The sequence below is a fragment of the Scyliorhinus torazame genome, chromosome 4, assembly GCF_047496885.1.
Source record: "Scyliorhinus torazame isolate Kashiwa2021f chromosome 4, sScyTor2.1, whole genome shotgun sequence".
Lineage (NCBI taxonomy): Eukaryota > Metazoa > Chordata > Chondrichthyes > Carcharhiniformes > Scyliorhinidae > Scyliorhinus > Scyliorhinus torazame.
The window spans coordinates 142,828,168-142,849,760 of record NC_092710.1 but is presented as its reverse complement, the minus strand read 5'-3'; the positions used below and the strand labels follow the sequence as shown (position 1 = coordinate 142,849,760).

At 43.3% G+C, this 21,593-nt stretch overlaps 1 protein-coding gene and 1 long non-coding RNA gene across 9 annotated transcripts in view; one reads left to right on the top strand and one right to left on the bottom strand.

The window, feature by feature from the left end:
* Nucleotides 1–21,593, top strand: part of LOC140410517 (uncharacterized) — a 130,380-nt gene that overhangs the window by 77,623 nt on the left and 31,164 nt on the right. The window contains exon 3 of the long non-coding RNA XR_011940676.1: nt 20,302–20,368. This is a non-coding gene — a long non-coding RNA (uncharacterized lncRNA). The remainder of the gene's footprint in view (nt 1–20,301; nt 20,369–21,593) is intronic.
* allc (allantoicase) overlaps nt 8,802–21,593 on the bottom strand; it is a 65,352-nt gene continuing 52,560 nt past the window's right edge. For all 8 annotated transcript variants that reach the window (XM_072498713.1, XM_072498712.1, XM_072498715.1 and 5 more), the window contains one exon: nt 8,802–11,227. In XM_072498713.1, coding sequence (XP_072354814.1) covers nt 11,084–11,227 — 144 coding nt within the window. In that variant the 3' untranslated portion in view covers nt 8,802–11,083. The remainder of the gene's footprint in view (nt 11,228–21,593) is intronic.

Sequence of the window (21,593 nt, the reverse complement as noted above, 5' to 3'; positions counted from 1 at the left end):
TGTAGACAGTCCAACTAGGGAAGGGGCGGTACTGGACCTGGTATTGGGGAATGAGCCCGGCCAGGTGGTAGATGTTTCAGTAGGGGAGCATTTCGGTAACAGTGACCACAATTCAGTAAGTTTTAAAGTACTGGTGGACAAGGATAAGAGTGGTCCGAGGATGAATGTGCTAAATTGGGGGAAGGCTAATTATAACAATATTAGGCGGGAACTGAAGAACATAGATTGGGGGCGGATATTTGAGGGCAAATCAACATCTGACATGTGGGAGGCTTTCAAGTGGCAGTTGAAAGGAATACAGGACCGGCATGTTCCTGTGAGGAAGAAAGATAAATACGGCAATTTTCGGGAACCTTGGATGACGAGTGATATTGTAGGCCTCGTCAAAAAGAAAAAGGAGGCATTTGTCAGGGCTAAAAGGCTGGGAACAGACGAAGCCTGCGTGGAATATAAGGAAAGTAGGAAGGAACTTAAGCAAGGAGTCAGGAGGGCTAGAAGGGGTCACGAAAAGTCATTGGCAAATAGGGTTAAGGAAAATCCCAAGGCTTTTTACACGTACATAAAAAGCAAGAGGGTAGCCAGGGAAAGGGTTGGCCCACTGAAGGATAGGCAAGGGAATCTATGTGTGGAGCCAGAGGAAATGGGCGAGGTACTAAATGAATACTTTGCATCAGTATTCACCAAAGAGAAGGAATTGGTAGATGTTGAGTCTGGAGAAGGGGGTGTAGATAGCCTGGGTCACATTGTGATCCAAAAAGACGAGGTGTTGGGTGTCTTAAAAAATATTAAGGTAGATAAGTCCCCAGGGCCTGATGGGATCTACCCCAGAATACTGAAGGAGGCTGGAGAAGAAATTGCTGAGGCCTTGACAGAAATCTTTGGATCCTCGCTGTCTTCAGGGGATGTCCCGGAGGACTGGAGAATAGCCAATGTTGATCCTTTGTTTAAGAAGGGTAGCAAGGATAATCCCGGGAACTACAGGCCGGTGAGCCTTACTTCAGTGGTAGGGAAATTACTGGAGAGAATTCTTCGAGACAGGATCTACTCCCATTTGGAAGCAAATGGACGTATTAGTGAGAGGCAGCACGGTTTTGTGAAGGGGAGGTCGTGTCTCACTAACTTGATAGAGTTTTTCGAGGAGGTCACTAAGATGATTGATGCAGGTAGGGCAGTAGATGTTGTCTATATGGACTTCAGTAAGGCCTTTGACAAGGTCCCTCATGGTAGACTAGTACAAAAGGTGAAGTCACACGGGATCAGGGGTGAGCTGGCAAGGTGGATACAGAACTGGCTAGGCCATAGAAGGCAGAGAGTAGCAATGGAGGGATGCTTTTCTAATTGGAGGGCTGTGACCAGTGGTGTTCCACAGGGATCAGTGCTGGGACCTTTGCTCTTTGTAGTATATATAAATGATTTGGAGGAAAATGTAACTGGTCTGATTAGTAAGTTTGCAGACGACACAAAGGTTGGTGGAATTGCGGATAGCGATGAGGACTGTCGGAGAATACAGCAGGGTTTAGATTGTCTGGAGACTTGGGCGGAGAGATGGCAGATGGAGTTTAATCCGGACAAATGTGAGGTAATGCATTTTGGAAGGTCTAATGCAGGTAGGGAATATACAGTGAATGGTAGAACCCTCAAGAGTATTGAAAGTCAAAGAGATCTAGGAGTACAGGTCCACAGGTCATTGAAAGAGGCAACACAGGTGGAGAAGGTAGTCAAGAAGGCATATGGCATGCTTGCCTTCATTGGCCGGGGCATTGAGTCTAAGAATTGGCAAGTCATGTTGCAGCTGTATAGAACCTTAGTTAGGCCACACTTAGAGTATAGTGTTCAATTCTGGTCGCCACACTACCAGAAGGATGTGGAGGCTTTAGAGAGGGTGCAGAAGAGATGTACCAGAATGTTGCCTGGTATGGAGGGCATTAGCTATGAGGAGCGATTGAATAAACTCGGTTTGTTCTCACTGGAACGAAGGAGGTTGAGGGGAGACCTGATAGAGGTATATAAAATTATGAGGGGCATAGACAGAGTGGATAGTCAGAGGCTTTTCCCCAGGGTAGAGGGGTCAATTACTAGGGGGCATAGGTTTAAGGTGAGAGGGGCAAGGTTTAGAGTAGATGTACGAGGCAAGTTTTTTACGCAGAGGGTAGTGGGTGCCTGGAACTCGCTACCGGAGGAGGTAGTGGAAGCAGGGACGATAGGGACATTTAAGGGGCATCTTGACAAATATATGAATAGGATGGGAACAGAGGGATACGGACCCAGGAAGTGTAGAAGATTGTAGTTTAGTCGGGCAGCATGGTCGGCACGGGCTTGGAGGGCCGAAGGGCCTGTTCCTGTGCTGTACATTTCTTTGTTCTTTGTTCTTTGTTCCTGCTCCTAGTTCTTATGTTTTTATGTTCTTATATCAATACGTTCGACCGTAACTTCGATGTGTCTCTCTCTGACTAAAAATCTTCCACTCCCCATTTTTGGTTACTTGGACACTAGTATTTCCACCGGTCTACTCAGCAGCCTAGGTGGCCAAGAGGAGGATATGACCAACAACTTGTGCATTATGACTTGCAGATTATGTCCCCCCAGTCTGCCTCACCTTTCTGTAACACTTTCCCAATTTCCCAATATATAGTATTGACCTAACACTTTCTCAATCTTGTATTCTCCATTGCCTTATCATAGAATTTACAGTGCAGAAGGAGGCCATTCGGCCCATCGAGTGTGCACCGGTGCTCGGAAAGAGCACCCTACCACAAGGTCAACACCTCCACCCTATCCCCATAACCCAGTAACCCCATCCAACACTAAGGGCAATTTTGGACACTAAGGGCAATTTACGATGGCCAATCCCCTAACCTGCACATCTTTGGGCTGCGGGAGGAAACCGGAGCACCTGGAGGAAACCCACGCACACACGGGGAGGATGTGCAGACTCCGCACAGACAGTGACCCAAGCTTGACTCGAATCTGGGACCCTGGAGCTGTGAAGCAATTGTGCTATCCACAATGCTACCGTACTGCTATGAACAAAGAACTTTGATATTATTAAAGGAGGATATATTGTGGCATTTGCCTTCTCATTCCTATACTTGCCCTTACATCCCAGAGCGACCAAAATAAACCCTTTTGCAAGGACTCAAGAGCAAGGACTTCCTGAAAGCCCATACTAGCCATTGTAATCTAAACACAGGAATGCCTATCTTTGCCCACAATCATCCCGTGAAGCAAAGGTACCTTACACAATTCCAGTGTGCAACCTGTTCCAACCAGAATATTTACTGGAAGTACTCTCCCATTTGTCTGCACTGTTTGATCCAAGCATGGGAATTTAATATGGAAATAGAAATTAGTTTTAGCTATGACTCAAGGTCCTCTGACCCAATAATCTCAGATTCCCAAGCGCCTGACAACTATGAAGCCGACTCTAGGCTGGCAGAAAAGATAATCCTGAAATTAGCTTCTTATAAAATAGCACCTCAAATAGGATGTACCCCTGAACAAGCCCTCAAAATACTGACCATGGAAAAAGAAACAGGTCAGCACACCCCATTCAATCCAATATGTACACTCTGGGCAGAAGGATATGCCAACTGCATCCAAACCAGGCATAACTCCCCAAATACCATGACACTAGCAGAACTCCTACAGACAGACACCTTCCGTATGATCTACCCAGATGATGGTAGATGGATGGTCTGCCTGGAAAGGATAGTGTCCCTTAGAGGACAAGAAGACGTCCATAAAGTAATAATACAAGCTGATACCCAAAACTTCCAAGAAATATTTTCAGTCCTTTCAGAATGCGAAAATATCCTCTATGCCAAGAACGCCCGAGATGAGAACAGATTAATTGATCAATTTAAGAAAGGATTCAAGGAATTCTCCCTCTGTCATGGATGGGGACACAACCAACCCCCATGCCCCCCGGCCTATGAGCACACGGGAGCTAAATTTTCCAACCTTACGCTGAAAATGGTCTGTGACGAAGTAAGTCACGAAATTGGATTTGGTCCATGGCAATTGGATGCCCAAAAAATACGCCAATGGCGTATTTCCAAACAGGCTGCGAAAGTTAGAGTTTCGCTTGAAGAGCTGTTCAGGAGCTTGCTGGTGTTTATTTGGCCAAGCTGCTATCTCGTAGAGTTCTGCTCATTGATTGAGTATCGAATTCCGAGGCTACTAGTCGATGTAAGTATGATATGTTTATAGCTTAAGCAAATATGTAGTTAGGGAGGTCACAGACTAACTCATAATATATCTTGTATTTGTCAAATTGTATCATTTATCAAAAATACTTGTATTACCTTTTTTCTTTAAATAAATTGTGTATATATTTTACCATACAGATCCGTGTCTATTTTAATAAATAAGAGTGACATTTAACTAAGGCTCATCATATTCTCACCCTTTGAGGCTATCTGAAGGGTCACTTACCCATGAATTGCTCTCAAGAATTAGAAATATTTAGTTGAAGTTAAGGAAAAGATAGCAATCTAGGTCACAGTCTATCCTTTACACTGAAGGTCGTGAAAGCAAGGTACATTGTGGATACTATAATTAGCACTCCCAAATAGCGAGCCTTACTTTAGATGTTCACAAGACCTTGTCTGGTAGCTTACAACCTCGACTAATCGGGAAGATCTTAGATAGAATACTCCTCAACTGTCACATGTAGTCAATGCAAATAGAAGGGGGGACATGGGACATGTAATGCAAAATACTCTGAGTTCATACTGTTGGTACACACGGTCACTTTTGGCTCTGTATATAGCAATAAAGTAATAAATAAGATATTAATTACAAATCAATTCACTCCTCTGCACTATGTTTCCTCTTTCCGTTGATCATTTTATCAGATATTACTTCATTTGCAACTAGCACAGAAACCACCCACATAACATTTAAAATGCCGTCTTTAATGGTTGGTTTCTTTGAAGCGCAATTTTGAGCCAAGGCCTTTTGCTTTGGTTTACAATTCTTAAAATTGTATTTGATTCCTCTCCCTTGACCCCATGAAAAAAATAAGCTTTTAATTCATTCATTGGATGTAGGCATCCCTGACTACCTTCTAGCTGGGTGGCTTGCTAGGCCATTTCAGTCAACCACATAGCTGTGGATCTGGAGTCACATGTTAGCCAGACCAGATTTCCTCCCCTTAAGGGCGTTAACGAACCACGTGGGTTTTTACAGCAATTCACAATGGTTTCATGGTCATCATTAGACGTTTAGCTCCAGATACTTTTTATTCAATTCAAATTTCACCATCTGCCATAGTGGGATTCAAACCAAGATCCCCAGAGCATCACCCTGGGTCCCTGAATTACTAGTCCAGTGAAATTCCACTGCGCCACTGCCTGCAGACATTTAAGGAAAATACGAGAAAGATCTGGCGCGTAAGAAATAACGTAGACGTCGGTTGGAACAATTATACTTGTAACAGATTTATTTCTTCAAAATGTTGTTACGAAGCACATTGATGTTAACTGTAAGTGTTTCACAACTTGGTTCATGGAGTGTATAGTTTTATTTTGATTTGGTGTGAGGAGGCAAGCAAAGCCCCAGTGAAAATAGACAGCCCAGTCATTGTGTAACAATTATTAAAGACTATTTATTAAAGTAAAGACAAATACAGGCAAACAGGATTACTCTGTTCTCATGCAACACACACACCATATAATGTACCCTTTGTTTCAAAATATATTTATGATATCTGAATTCTGTAAGACTTCCCCGTTTCCCCAAATAACATCCAAATTAAATAACCAGCTTATTGTTCCTGCACAATATAGGGATGATACTTAAGTCTGGAAATCGTCCTTTTCTGTTCCAGCAATAGATTTAAAAATACCGTTATGAAAGTTATTTGCACTGCCTTGGCTCGAGACTCAGCAGCTTGTTTCCTATAAATTTTGCCTCTAGGATGATAGATGGAAAACTAGCATTCAAGCTTGGTGGCGGTAAACTGGCCTTCTGAGACTGCTAGATATTAACTGCCTCCTCTGGCTTCTGATTGTCCGGACCATTATACCTTTGTTCTGCCTTGATTATGTCTTCTGTGTATTTGGCTGTCTATCCGTATCAACTTCTTTAACTATGCATCAACATATGTATGCCTCATGGACCTTCCCAAACTCTCTAAACTGTTTTTCCTCATAAGCTTTTCACACCTGATTTTTATCTAAACAGCCATCTAATCTTGTTATTGGGAGAGATACGTATCAATGGAGCATTTGAATACAATCTACTGCTGTCTCAAGGCAGATTTTTTAAAAAAGTTACATGGTTTCAATAGCAATCTTCATCAGAATAACTAGGTGTTCCAATCTTGAAATCTCTCCAGAAATGTACAAAGGGTTGTGGTCCGTATATTTGATTGTCTCTACTGGGTTTCTGGCAATACAAGTCTCACAATGTTGCAATGGCAGTACCAGGCCTAAGTCTCTTTTCTGAGTGGTGGGCTTCAGGAAGTCCCACATGATCTGTGTTTTGCATCTCATGGTGCCATTTGACCATGCCCTACTATTTGTTACAAATATGAAATTATGGGCCTTAGCAAATTTGCTTTTTGCTCAGTTCCTCACAAGAATGTCTTCCTCTAAGCGGTCAAACAGTTCCCTTAGGTTGTGCAGATGCTCTTCCCAAATCTGGCTGAACACCACTAAGTCACTACTTTATACGGCACAGTGGCTCCATCCTTGAATCATTCTGTGTGTGGGCCTTTAACAGTTGTAGGGCTGTTCTACCTCCCAAACTCCTTACCTTTGGATTGATGGCATCACACAAACAGTGATCTCCTCTGCCCTCTCAGTCAGAGGTAGTTGCCAATAGTCCTTTAGCAAGTTTATGTTGGTGATGAATTGTCACCATCCAATGATTTCGATGCAATCTTCCCACATGCGGAATAGAAAATGAATCCCTCTGGGCTATGGCATTCAACCGCCTGTAGTCCACGCACAGTCTCTGGGTTCCATCCGGTTTGGGCATCGTGACGACAGGGTAATACAATTCAATAAGATCAGTCCTGAGCATATACTCAATTTCCTTCCACACCTGCGATAACTTAGCTGGATTTAACCTGTATGGGTGTTGTTTGATTGGAATCGCATCCCCATATCCAGGGCATGCATTGACCCCATTCTACCTGGTTTATTTCTGAAAATACATTTACAGGTCTGCAGTAATTCTGTCAGTTTGCTCCGGCTCTTATCTGGGAGGTGACTTAACCACTGGTTCAACTAGTCCAGTACGTCCTCATTGCCCAAATGAATTATCGGGAAGCCACAGTCAGAATTTAACCCCTCGTCTTCGCTTGCTTCATTACTAACAATGCTTCCTGTTGTTCTCATCTACTCTAACCCAATACTTCTTTGACATGACATACTCTGTGTGATTTACATCTATCTGGGGTGCAAACCAGATAATTTACCCCACTCAATTTTCTTTCATTGTGGTAGGGTTCACCGAATCTAGCTTTCAGGGGTTTGCCTGATACAGTTAACAACATGAGCACTCTCTTCGGTTGTAAAGTCTGGGCCTTCGTATCAGCCCTAGTTTGTATTCCCTCCTGGGTTGTCTTTAAATGTTTTACTTTCAACTCACTCTGCTGCAATTCAATCAACCTCTTTAAATTGAATACGTTTGCCTCATTCTCTCTTCCTGTCTTATTGTCATTTAGCTTGCTAAAAATGGTATCAGATAACCTGATCTCACACGCAGCTCCTCCCTCTTTTGTCTTAACTTATGAACCTCTGATTGAATCACCAAACAATCTGGAAATACACCTGGGGGGTGGGGGGGACTGTATTTACTTTCTCTGTGGTTGGGTTATCTATAGGCTGTTCAACTACAGTAGGCATCACTACCATCCAGGATCCTGTAATATCATTCCCTAGAATGAATTGAATGCCTGGAATGGAAATGGTTTCTCCCGTATCTACCACTACTTCCCTGTCTTCAAGCTACTCTGTAAGCTTATTTTTACTAAAGGAATTTCTTTCTCCATTTCCCTTTTAAAGTTCCTCTCTTCTCGTTTCCATTGAAACCTGCTCTTCCTTTCTCTTTCGCTCATTCAAAATTCTTGAAATTTTGGGTCTGGCTGACCCCTCGCATATATTTAAATGTATTTCAGCTTTCTTAGATCCTGTAGACAAGACTACTTCTAATTTATCTGCTAATTCAATTAATTTTGTTTTCGGCACACTTTTCAAACTTGCTAATTTTGGTGAGGGCCACGAAGAATCCAGCACGAGTTTTAAGGATACAAAGTAATAACATTTATTTACAATAACATATATATATATATATAACAGCAGCAGCAACTTCCCTTGCTGCACACTCCTTCCTGCTGGTTCCTAAACTGGCCAGCTTTATTTATACTTGGAGTTTACTAATGGTTTCTCCGGCCCCCTCATTGGGAAAGCTCATACTTCCACAGGATTGTGGGATTGACATTAGTCCCCAGCCAATGGTAAGCAGGCAGGTTATAACACTAATGTTACATTATCTACATCCAGATAAGATTGGGTGAGGTCAAGAGTAATTTTCTGCAGCTATCTTACTTCATGTAACACGTTCTTACTTGTTTCTCACGCTTGCTTTTTTACGTTCAAAAGTCCAAATTCCCTACACTCAAGTCACTTTTTAAGATACCAGACTAGAGCCCTCAATTTTCTGTCTCGAAGCACACTGATGTTATCTGCAAGGGTTTTGCAACTTGGACACCGGTTCGTGGGGGTATAGTTTTATTTTCTTTTGGTGTGAGGAGACAAGTGAAACACCAGTGAGAATAAATAGCCCAGTCGTTGTGTAACAATTATTGAAGACTATTTATTAAAGTAAAGAAAAGACAAATACGCATGAACATGATTACTCTATTCTCATGCAATTAAGATGCATAAATTCCTAAACACACCACCGTGTAATGTACCGTTGTTCCAAAATATATCTATGAGACCTGAACTCTGTACAGCTTCCCCATTTCTCCAAACAACATCCAAATTAAATTAAGGTAAAGTTGCCATAGTCCCAATGACCATAGGCTGCTTTCCCATTTGAGGGGGAGAGGTTACTGATGGTGGTTTAACCTGAGGATCACCACACCTCAGACGAGGGACAAGGTTGAGAAGGCAAGCCTTCATGAATTAAATAACCATCTTATAGTTACCACACAATACAGGGATGACACTTAAATCTGGGAAACATCCTTTCCTGGTCCAGCAACGATATTTAAAACTGCCGTTATGAAGGTTTTCTGCACAGCCTTCGCTCTGAGACTTAGAAGCTTGTTTCTTATAAACTTGACCCCTAGGATGGAGCTGGAAAACTGGCATTCAGGCTTGGTGGCTGGAAATTGTCTTATCTGCTTTCTGAGACTGCTAGATGTTAACTGCATCCTCTGGCTTCTGATCATCCGGTCAATTATACCCTTGTTCTACTTTATTTATGCCTTCTGTGTATTTGGTTGTCTGCCCCAATTAACTTCCTTGACTATACATTAGCATATGTATAATAATCTTTATTATTAGTGTCACAAATAGGCTTACATCAATACTGCAATGAAGTTACTGTGAAAATCCCCTTGTCGTAACACTCCGGCACCTGTTCGGGTTCACTGACGGAGAATCCAGAATGTCAAATTCACCTAACAAGCACCTAAGTCTTCCGGGACTTATGGGAGGAAACCGGAAGAAACCCACATGGAAATGGAGAGAATGGGCAGGCTCCGCACAGACAATGACCCAAGCTGGAAATTGAGCTTGGGTCCCTGTTGCTGTGAGGCAAGTGTTAACCACTGTGCTACAGTGCCACCCACCTCATGGACATTCCCAAACATCTACACTCTGTTTCTCCTCATAAGCTATTCACACCTGATTACCTAAATGGCCGTCTAGCTCGTTATTGGAAGAGACGCATATGAATGGAGCCTTTTGTATATTGTCTACTGCTGTCTTTAGGCAGATTTCTACCTGTTGGCAAACATCTTGCATCCTATTCTGTTTTGTTAAATTTGTTTACTGCTGTTGCTAGGCAATTCATGACAATGTTAATTGAGCCATTAACCCATGCATCTCCATTAAAAAAGCAGAGATAACTTTGATCCAAGTACACTAAATATTCGCACCATAATACCTACTTACTGTGAAAGTAATTCCTGGCCCACAACTTTCCAAATACATCCATTCAATGAATGTACATTTTTATTTAGTGAGTGTCATCAAATATTACTTAAAAGTGAGACATAGGCTCCAAAAACCTGCAGATATTCATTCAGTCCTGACAACAGGCAGGCTAAATTGTTGAGAAAGACTTGTGATTTTAAATTAGACTCAAATGTACTAGATCCTGGCGTATACTCCCTCCTCAGGGGCTAATTGAGTCAGAACCTCTCCCCAGCCCAAATTTGCTTGCCTCCATCAAAGGAGATAAAGTAGAGGAGGGCTTTCCTTGAGCAAGTTCCCTTAGGTACAGCAGGGTAAAATAAGCCATATCATTCTGCTGGCTTGTGAGAATTCCTGAGGAATTTTGGTAGTTTTTGGGTCCGATCAGCTCTCGGTGTAAGGAGCCAATAGACCCTTTAAAGTATTATTATTATTGAATTGATAGGCAAGGCCACTGCAGACCAAACATGTAGTGGGTCTTCACCATTTCTCTTGCCCTTAGCAGTATGGCAGGTATGCATAGTGGCGGAATGGCACCTGGTTTGATTTAGACAAGGGACCTCAATTAAATCAGCCAAGTCAGCAGCAGTGATTTGCTTCAGGATTTAAACTTGAACACATTTATAAGTTATAAAATCACAAAATAAGACTAGTTCATGATTTCAAAAAGGGCCAGTACCTCCACTGCACTTGCAGTAGTAAAAGGTACTATCACAGTAGTACAAGCATGCATGATTGGGATTTGAGAGAAGATTTCCCTCATAACTTTAGTTTTTTAGCTTCCTCTCAGGAGGCCCATAGTTTTATAAAGTCAATAAGACAAATTTGGAACTAAGAAAAGTTGGCAGACCAGCAGAAGTAGAATTCTAGCAGAGCTGATTTTGTAATTTAGAGACGACTTTGCAGTGCATTTGCAGAGATCCTTTTCACAGGTTTATGGAAGACAAAGTACATGGGTGTCCCAAGAGCCGCAATCTACTGATCCCACCATCAGGTTTAATCGTCAGTCGCACATGAGTTACAATGTCTTTCATTTCGATGGAGTAGAAGTGTTGCTGGTGTGGTTTCAACTAAAATTGAAAGAGAAAGAACCAAGTAGTTATTACAGACTAATAATGATGGAAAGGGGCATTTTTCAAATAAAATTGGTTATAAAAAACTTATCTTAGAGAAAGAGATGAAGAATGGGGTGAACCATGAGCTATTTGCCTCACAATGAGATTGTGTGCAAGTGAGATAGTAAAGCATTTTGACGCATAGTCGGACGATAGTTGGATGCTACAGACACTAACCCCAGTGCACCAGAGATTGCTCTCACAATGAGCTATCAACTGAGTTCCATTTCCCTCCCCTTTCCCATACTCCTTTAATTTTATCTTTCTATTTCACATGATTTACATAACTGCATCATGTCTTTATAAACAAACGAAAGGAGTGCAAGGGGATAATTGAACCCTTTTTAGTAAAACAATGCCCCTTAATTGAAACAACTCAAAAGCAAAAGTGTAATTTCTGTTTTATGAAAGCACTCTGAAGTAATTAAAGGAGTTGTGGGGAGTATAAGTCATGTGATAAGTAGGATCTGAGAACAGCCCAAGGTGCCATCAACAGGAGTGGACCGAGTTACCAGTATTCCAAATGGTGGCTGATCACAGGACTGGTATATTCCTTCCAAAAACTTGGATTCTTTATGGGATAGATTTTAGTCCTTACCACATGGGCTTTAAGTACCACATGGGTAAAGAATAGCAAGGATGGCACATCTCTAACATCAGCAATTTTCTTTCTATTTCTTTAGAAATGAGATGAGGGTCCAAGGCAAGTGATATTCATACCAGAGTGCCCACCAAGACCATGGAGGAAATTTGTGAAAATAATTGTGAAAGAGTCAATGGACATTGGGGGGTACTAACAGACTGAAACCAATGTAGTGCCCATATTCAAAGAAGGTGACAGAATAGACACAAGCAACTACAAACCTGTTCAATTCCCTGCAAAAGAATAGTTAATTATCAGCAGTAAACCTGACAACAACCTAATAAAGAGCAGTGTGAGGCTTTAGAAGGAGAAGAACTTGCCTGATAAACCACGCTGATTTAATTCGTGACATGATAACCCAAGTTGTAAATCCTACCATATTGTTTCCAAAAGCCATTGGTAAAGTTCACATAAAAGGCTATAACTTAAGGTCACAGGAGAAGGACTAGGCCACTCAGACCCTCAATCCTGCATGCCACTCACTTAGATTATGGCTGATCTGCATGTCAACGCCATTTCCCATCTTAGCTCTATAGCCTTATGATACAATAAACCTAATAAAATTCGATCGATTTCAGTCTTAATATCCACAATAGTCCCAGCATCCAATGCCTTTCAGGACAGAGAATTCCTATTTCAAATGTGTGAAAAAATAATTGCCTGATTTGCTTCCTAAATGGAATGGCTCAAATTTAAAGATTATGTCCTTTGTTCTTAATTGCCCAATCAAAGGAAATAGTTTCTTTGCATCATCCCTATAGAATCCTTTCCAAACCCCAATTGGATTAGGCCTCAATCGTTGATAGTCAAGGGAATACAAGCCAGGTCCATGCACCCAATAACCTGTAACCCTTTGTATCATCCTGAAGCCACCGTGTCATTTAAAGCTGGGGTGGGATCAGGGTGAAACCTAGGAAAAGATAAGAAATCGGCTGAAGCATAGAAAACAACAGATACTGATTAGAGGGTCATGTCGAGGTGGGAGATGTACTGAGTGGAGTGTCCTTGTTCTCAATGTTGGGTTAATTTCTAAATCAGGTTACTGTCAAAACTAAACGCAAATTGGTCAAATTTTCAAATTAGGAGGGAGACTAAAAACTGAAAAGCCGAAAAATTACAAAACCAGTCAATTAAAATATAAGTGATCTAATCAATGGCAGAGAAAGTTAAATGTAGATGAATGTAAAATCATCGCAGTTGTATGAAGGAAGCAAATATGCATTATACATGTAATCTATGAAATAGCCAAGGATGATGTTGAAAGAAACCTTAGGGTCTTCTGAGACTTAATGCTCAGTATGGCCAATCAATACAGAGCAGCAACCAATAATGCTGAACTCGGTAGACAAAAGTCAGTGCTTTGGTCAGAGAAACACCTTGAGCATTCTGACCAGTTCTGGTGGCTGAAAAAGAAGAAAGCCATTCAAGTACGGAACACCCATAAGGCAGACCGCTAGGCCTACATTTTCGCAACAGAGAGCCTCTCCACCATTGCGAAAATGGTAGAGGAGACCAAAATCCAGAAGTCCTGTCCCAACACAGCGCCTACTACTTTTGTGGGGATGGACGTTTTGTGAAAGCAGCTACCCAGCTATATAAGCTATATAGCTATATAAAACAGCAACTTTCTCTAGTCATGTGTCATTTTCCTTAGCCAGGAGAGGGAAATACAATGTTTGCAGGTTAGATTAGGTGGAAGCAGGTCTAAACTTTGTGGAGTCCTTTGGGGAAGAGGGTACCCTTTTGGAGAGGAGGGTACCTCTTTGGATATGGTCCTAGGACTTCTTTGGGGGACAGGTGTTTTTTGACATTGTTAAAAGTGGACATGATTGTGTGGGATGCGTATAAGCCCACAGGAACTGTTAAGCCGGCTATCGAAATGAACTGTCAAAAATGTCAAAAGGAACCGTCAAATGCAACTGGCAAAAGCAACTGTCAAGAAATTTAAAATGCCTGTCCTTTAATTCTTGGAACAATATGTGTTGCGTTTTTTAAAAACGTGTTATTTCACTGTCTGTTGATGTAAACCTGAGGGTTATCATGACTGGATTAATGTTGGGTGACAGAGTTTACAACCTGCCATTATCACAAAGGCAATATCATAGTTTATTTGGCATATACAAGTGGTGACTCTTTGAAGTGGAACTATGAATTCCATGTTTGCTTTAGAAGGGATTAATCACTTGAATTAAATGTTTGTTTTTAATAAGACATTGTGTAGTTGAAGGAATATAAATGTTTTTATAATGTGTATTTATCAGAGATTTTAAAAAAATAAAGACTGCAATAGTTCTTAGAACTTTTTTAAATTTAATCTCAGAATGGGTCTGGAGGTATGCCCATGGTGAATGCTGAGTGAGGTGGCACGGAAGGCATGAGGGTAAAGGTGATGGGGCATGGATTAACATGATTTGTGTTGTTGGAATGCGGGGCTATAAAGGACCATGGAGGTGGGTGCAGAGGCATAGAGTTTTAAAAATAGAATCCTTTCAATGCATAAGGAGATCACTCGGCTTATCAAGTTTGCACCAACTCTCTGAAAGAGCACTCCACTCTCCCACCCCATCACCGCAACCCCACCAAACCTGCACACTTTTGGGCTGTGGAAGGAAACCAGAGTGGTTTCGTCGGTGGGGAGAACATGAAAACTCCACAGACACCAGAGGCCAGAATCGAACCCAGGTCCCTGCCCCCATGCGTTCCTTGAATGTTTGCCATTGCCTATCCACTGTCATCCCTTTAAGTAAATCTCCCCAATCTATCAAGGCCAACTCACGCCTCCTATCTTCATAGTTTCCTTTATTAGGATTCAGCACCCTAGTCTCCGAATCAACTACTTCACTCTCCATCCCGATAAAAAATTCTATCATGTTATGGTTGCTCATCCCCAAGGGGACTCGCACACCCAGATTGCCAATGATTCCCTTCTCATTGCACAGTACCCAGTCTAAGATGGCCTGCTCTCTAGTTGGTTCTGCCACATATTGGTCAAGAAAACCATCCCGTATACACTCCAGAAATTCCTCCTCTACGGCATTGTGGCTAATTTGATTTGCCCAATCTATGTGAAGTTTAAAATCGCCCATGATCACTGATATTCCCTTATTACATGCGTCTCTAATTTCTTGTTTAATGCCATTCCCAGCATCACCACTGCAGTTTGGGGATCTATGTATGAAACTCACGAATGTTTTTTGCCCTTTGGTATTTCTCAACTCTACCCATACAGACTCCACATTGTCAGAGTTAATATCCTTTTTCACTATTGTGTTCATTTCCTCTTGCAGTGCCACACCACCACTTTTCCTTTTATGCCCGTCCTTCCTAAATACTAAATACCCTGGGACATTCAGTTCCCATCCCTGGTCACCCCGCAGCCATGTCTCCGTAATCCCAATTACATCGTACCCATTTATAACTATCTGCGCGATTTGTTCACTCACTTTATTGCATCTGCTGGAAGAAGGTCCAGTGTAGGGATATTTCATGATAATTAAATAGTGATGAAGATGGAGAAACATGGTGAAATTCAGGGCAAGTGATGCAGGACTGGCAGGGGGTGGAAGCAATGAGTGTCAAGTAGGTGCAGTGTGGAGTACATTGTGCTGCCTTTCCCCCTTTGCATTGGAACAGACCCAGTTTCCAACAGAAGGGATTATAACACATGGACAGTGCAAGGTAGCACAAATAGGCAGCAATGTGATTGTAGAACATTTCGAGATAAACACAGGGATTCGTAGCTGAGTACTGTTCAGAGAGATTAGGGCATGCGGAAGGATGTGTGACTGTAACTGGCATTGGAATGGCTATGTAGCCACCTCAGTTTTGAATTTTATTGACTTTGATATTTTCATTGAGGTAGGTGGGTATTTGAAGCTCATGTTAACCAGCAGAGGAGAGAGGGGCTGTGAACCATGAGGAAGCCTGTTCTGGAGATGGGAACCTTTTGACAGCTTTAAAAAATTTTGACAACTTCACATGTGAGAATTAAATGTTGCATGATCATTTAAGTATGTTTGTATGTAATGATTGATGATAGGGCTTTGTCTTAAAAGGTTAACTGAATGGGCAAAAATCTGGCAATGAAAAATAATGTAGGAAAATGTAAGGTTGTCCACTTTGACCGGAAGAATAGAAATGGAGAGTATTATTTAAATAGAGAGAGAGACTGCAGAATACAAAGATCTGGGGCGAAATTCTCCCCAAACGGCGTGATGTCCGCCGACTGGCGCCCAAAATGGCGCCAATCAGACGGGCATCGCGCCGCCCCAAAGGTGCGGAATGCTCCGCATCTTTGAGGGGCTAGGCCGACGCCGGAGGGATTCCTGCCCCGCCAGCTGGCGGAAACGGCCTTTGTTGCCCCGCCAGCTGGCGCGGAAATGACATCTCCGGGCGGCACATGCGTGGGAGCGTCAGCGGCCGCTGACAGTTTCCCGCGCATGCGCAGTGGAGGGAGTCTCTTCCGCCTCCGCCATGGTGGAGACTGTGGCGGAGGTGGAAGGGAAAGAGTGCCCCCATGGCACAGGCCCGCCCGCGGATCGGTGGGCCCCGATCGTGGGCCAGGCCACCGTGGGGGCACCCCCCGGGGCCAGATCGCCCCGTGCCCCCCCCCCCCCAGGACCCCGGAGCCCGCCCACGCCGCCTTGTCCCGCCGTTCAAAAGGTGGTTTAATCCACGCCGGCGGGACAGGCAATTTATCGGCTGGACTTCGGCCCATCCGGGCCGGAGAATCCAGCGGGGGGGCCCACCAACCGGCGCGGCCCGATTCCCGCCCCGCCGAATATCCGGTACCGGAGACTTCGGCAACCAGCGGGGGCGGGATTCACGGCAGCCCCCGGCGATTCTACAACCCGGCGGGGGGTCGGAGAATGACGCCCCTGGTGTCCAGTACATGAATCACAAAAAGTCAACATGCAGGTAGAGCAAATAATTAGGGAGTCAAATAGACTGTTGGCCTTTATTGCAAAGGGGACTAGAATGTGTGGTGAAGTTTGTGTGGGGAAGTATGGGGGTAGCTGCTCTCATTCACATCAAGAGAGTTCACATTGCGATGTGCAGGTTAGGATATGAGGTTACGGGGATGGGGCGGGGTGGACGGGGGTGGACATGGGTAGGGTGCTTTTTTGGAGGGTCGGTACAGACCCAATGGGTCGAATTGCCTCCACCTACACTGTAGGGATTCTATAATTATAATAATAGTAATAGTCAATCAATGGAATTCCGAGCGTTGAGAATCTCCAGAAGGCAGACAGTAACCTGTGGCCCATGATAGGATTTCTCAGGTTCATGTGGGGTTAACAGTCACACCACAAAGGTTAAAGGACCAGTGGTTAATCAAAGACACATTTTAACATTTACTGGCAGCAGCTAAGTTGAAACATGTTCTTTAAGGAAGGTGAAAGGACACAGCTGAAGGGTACAAAGTCTTGAGTTATAGGAATTAAATAGTTGGTGATTATATTTCTACAATTAAGTATTGTGCAGATAAAGTATTTGATTTTACCCTTATTTACTATTGGTAGAGAATTAACTTTGTGGTCGATGTAATAATTGAATTCTACATTTATTTTGCTCCCCCTGAACTGAGGGAAGAATTATTTAAAATGATTATTTAAAATGAATCTGTTATGCCTTTGAATTAAATCACTAACTATATTAACTTCCGAAAGCAGCTGCAGTCAAGAGGAAGACATAAATCTGTGAAAGCCCTGAAGTTGCTGCCTCATGCAACCATCCATGAAGCAGACATCTAACAGAACAAACAACTGCGAAAAAGCAATTCTCATTCCTGAGAGAGATCTGTGTACTGCATGAACAAACCCAATTATTACCCCACTGTGCAGGATTCTAAACAAATAAGCGGCTAAGAAACTTTAGATCATCCTCAAGAATGCTCACCAGAGAGCTCAGATCACCACATGTAAAAATTAACAAGTTTTGAATCTTGTAGTGGAGCAGTTTATGGAACATATTTTTTTTAATTCATTTATGAGAAAATGCTGGTTAGATCAGCATTTATTGCCCATCCCTAGTTACCCTTCAGAAGGTGATGGTGAGTTCCCTTCTTGAACCGCTGCAGTCCTTGAGGTGTGGGTATATCCACTATGCTGTTAGGGTGGGAGTTCCAAGATTTTGATCCAGTGACAGTGAAGGAATGCCAATATATTTCCAAGTCAGGGTGATGAGTGACTTAGAGAGGACCCTCCAAGTGGTGGGGTTCCCATGTATTTGCTGCTCTTGTCCTTCTAGATCTTAGTGGTCGTGAGTTTGGAAGGTGCTGCCTAAGGAACCTTGGGGAGTAACTGCAGTGCATCTTGTAGATGGTACACACGGCTGCCACTGTTCGGCGGTGGTGGAGGGCTTGAATGTTTGTGGAAGGATCAGCAATCAAGCGGCTGCTTTGTCCTGGATAGTGTTGAGCTTCTTGAGTGTTGTGTGAGCTGCACTCAGCCAGGCAAGTGGAGAGTATTTCAATACACTCCTGACTTGTGCCTTTGAGATGGTGGACAGGCTTTTGGGGGAGGGGGGAGGGGGTGGGGGTGGGGGGTGGGGGGAGATCAGGAGGTGAGTTACTGGCCATAGGACACCTAGCCTTTGACCTGCCCTAGTAGCCACAGTATTAATATTGCTAGTCCAGTTCAGTTTCTGATCAATGGTAAGCCCCAGAATATTGATTGTGGGAGATTCAGTGATGGCAATGCAATTGGATGTCATGGGGCGATGGTTAAATCCTCTCTTGTAGGAGATGGTCATTGTCTGATACTTGAGTGGCGCGAATGGAACTTGCCACGTGTCAGCCCAAGCCTGGATATTGTCCACACCTTGCTGCATTTGAACATAGACTGCTTCATTATCGGAGGAGTCGCAAATGGTGCTGAACATTGTGCAGTCATCCGCAAACATCCCCACTTCTGACCTTATGATGGAAGGGAAGTAATTGTTGAAGTATCTGGATGGTTGGGCCTTGGACACTATCCTGAGGAACTCCTGCAGTGATGTCCTAGAGCTGAGGTGATTGACCTCCAACCATGAGCGGAGAGTTTCCCCCCTGATTCCCATTGACCAGTTTAGCTAGGGCTCCTTGATTCCATATTCAGTCAAATGCTGCCTTGATGTCAAGGGCAGTCACTCTCACCTCACCTCTGGCATTCAGCTCTTTTGTCCATGTTTGAACCAAGACTGTAATGAGGTCAGGAGCTAAGTGATCCTGGCGGAGCCCAAACTGAGCATCCATGAACAGATTGTCACTGACTTGGAGATGCTTGATAGCACTGTTGATGATTCCTTCCATCACTTTGTTGATGATGGAGAGTAGACTGATAGGGCAGTAATTGGGTGGGTTGGATTTGTCCTGTTTCTGTGTATAGAACACACCTAGGAAATTTTCCACATTGCCAGGTATATGCCAGTGTTGTAGCTGTACTGGATCAGCTTGGTTAATGGCACAGCAAGTTCTGGAACACAAGTATTCAGTACTATTGCTGGAATATTGTCAGGGCCCACAATCTTTGTAGTGTCCAGTGCCTTCATCCGTTTCTTGATATCACGTGGAGTGAATTGTTTTGTCTGAAGACTGACATTTGTGATGCTGGGGACCTCCGGAGGAGACTGAGATGGACCATCCACTCAGTACTTCTGGCTGAAGATTGTTGCAAATGCGTCAGCCTTGTCTACTGCATCGATATGCTGGATCCTCCATCATTGAGGATGGGGATATTTGTGGAGCCTCCTCTTCCAGTTGTTTAATTGTTCACCACCATTCATGACTGGATATGGAAGGACTCTTTCATATGCAAACCACCAATCGTCGCCTACTTAAACTGAAAGCCAAGAGGATGTTACAACAAAAACAAAGGACCCGTTTAGAACGTTTAACCATTAAATTTTCTTGATGCATTAATAAAGAGACTGGCATAGAAAGTGAAAAGATATAAAAACCTGATTTTTAAATGGTGTGTGCTACCCCAGAGAACATAAGTTCATTGTTTTCACGAGCCACTTACGTACAGGTCATGGACCGTGGCGCGGTGGTGGGAAGCAGTGGGTTGGAGTGGTGGCAAGTAGAACCTTGGAATCCCAACAGTTCAGAAGGAGGCCATTTGGCCCATCATGTCTGCACTGACACTCTAAAAGAGCCCGCTACCTAGACTCATTCCTCTGCCTCCTACCCACAACCCTGTAACCTAAATTACATATTTGGAGGAAACCGGAGCATGCAGAGGAAATCCATGCAGACACGGGTAGAATATGTAAAACTCCAAACAGTCACCCAAGGTCGGAAACAAAGCCGGGTCCCTGGAGCTGTGTGGCAGCAGTGCTAACCACTGTGCTAGAAGCTGCATATAAAGTTTGCATCTAACATCCCATTAATTTATCGTTCTCTCAGGTACTCAATGTTGTACGGTGTTGGATACAGCTCAGAAGATTTGAAGAAGTCTTTGCAGTCATACACGGTAGGTTAACGGTGAGTCTTTAAAATAATAATCTTTATTAGTGTCACAAGTAGGCTTACATTCACACTATGATGAAGTTACTGTGAAGATCCCCTAGTCCCGCACCACAGCGCCTGTTCCGATACACTAAGGCAGAATGTCCAATTTACCTAACAGCCTGGGCTGGATTCTCCGCCCCGCCGCACCACATTTCTGCCCCGACCTGCCGGCGGGATTCTCCATTACTCCGGTAGGTCAATGGGGTTTCCCATTGTGGGGCAGCCCCACGCCGTCGGGAAACCCCCCCCCGGGCGCCGGCAAAATGGAGAATCACGCCGGCGGTGAATCCCACCCCACACCTTTCGGGACTTCTGGGAGGAAACCGGAGCACCCAGTTGACAAAGGAAGACACAGAGAAGGTGCAGACTCCATACAGACAGTGACCCAAGCCGGGAATCGGACCCGGGTTCCTGGCACTGTGAAGCAACAGTGCTAAGTACTGTGCTACCGTCCTTATTGAGCCTCTATTGATTCTTGGAACTATTTATAAATACAGTTCTGGATACAAGTTAGGAGGAGTTTCCATGCTTGTTTGTACACACAGCTCTGCCCAATGGCAGACTGACCCTGGGTGAAGGCCATGTCCTCTCTTTCATCGCTGCGTGGGTGATACTGTACTCAGTCCGACATTAACCCTACATGCGCCAGAATCTTGTGCTATGCTCAGTATTCGCATACAGGATTTATCGACGAAAGAACAGCCTTCAAACAAGGAAAAGAGGCAAATAGAATATACAAATACAGATATGACTGAGTTAACCTAGAATTTGCAGACAACGCTATCAGGGTGAAAGAACAATATAGCTAAAGGGCTACGTTAAAAAAAAACAAAATAAATATAATAATTCTTCAAGTTTCAAATGTTTTAGGACAACACCAGCGACTGGCACAGCAATAGACTTCAACAGTGTGCTAAATGTAAGAAATTGCCAAATGCATTGTATTATATTTATTTGGTGCAATAATGTTTTAAAAATATGGTTAGGGTGTGTATGTATCTGCTACATTAATTGTTTTTTAGATCCTGGTTTGAAAAACAACCAGACTTTTGGCTGCAAAATGTGCCATTAAGATGTCATAAAAGTGAGATCATCATTCTTTCAAACCCTGTATATGTTCACAAAGAGAGGCCTAATGGGTTTTTGTTATGATTTCTGGGGATTCTCTGGGGAGTAAATAATTAGAA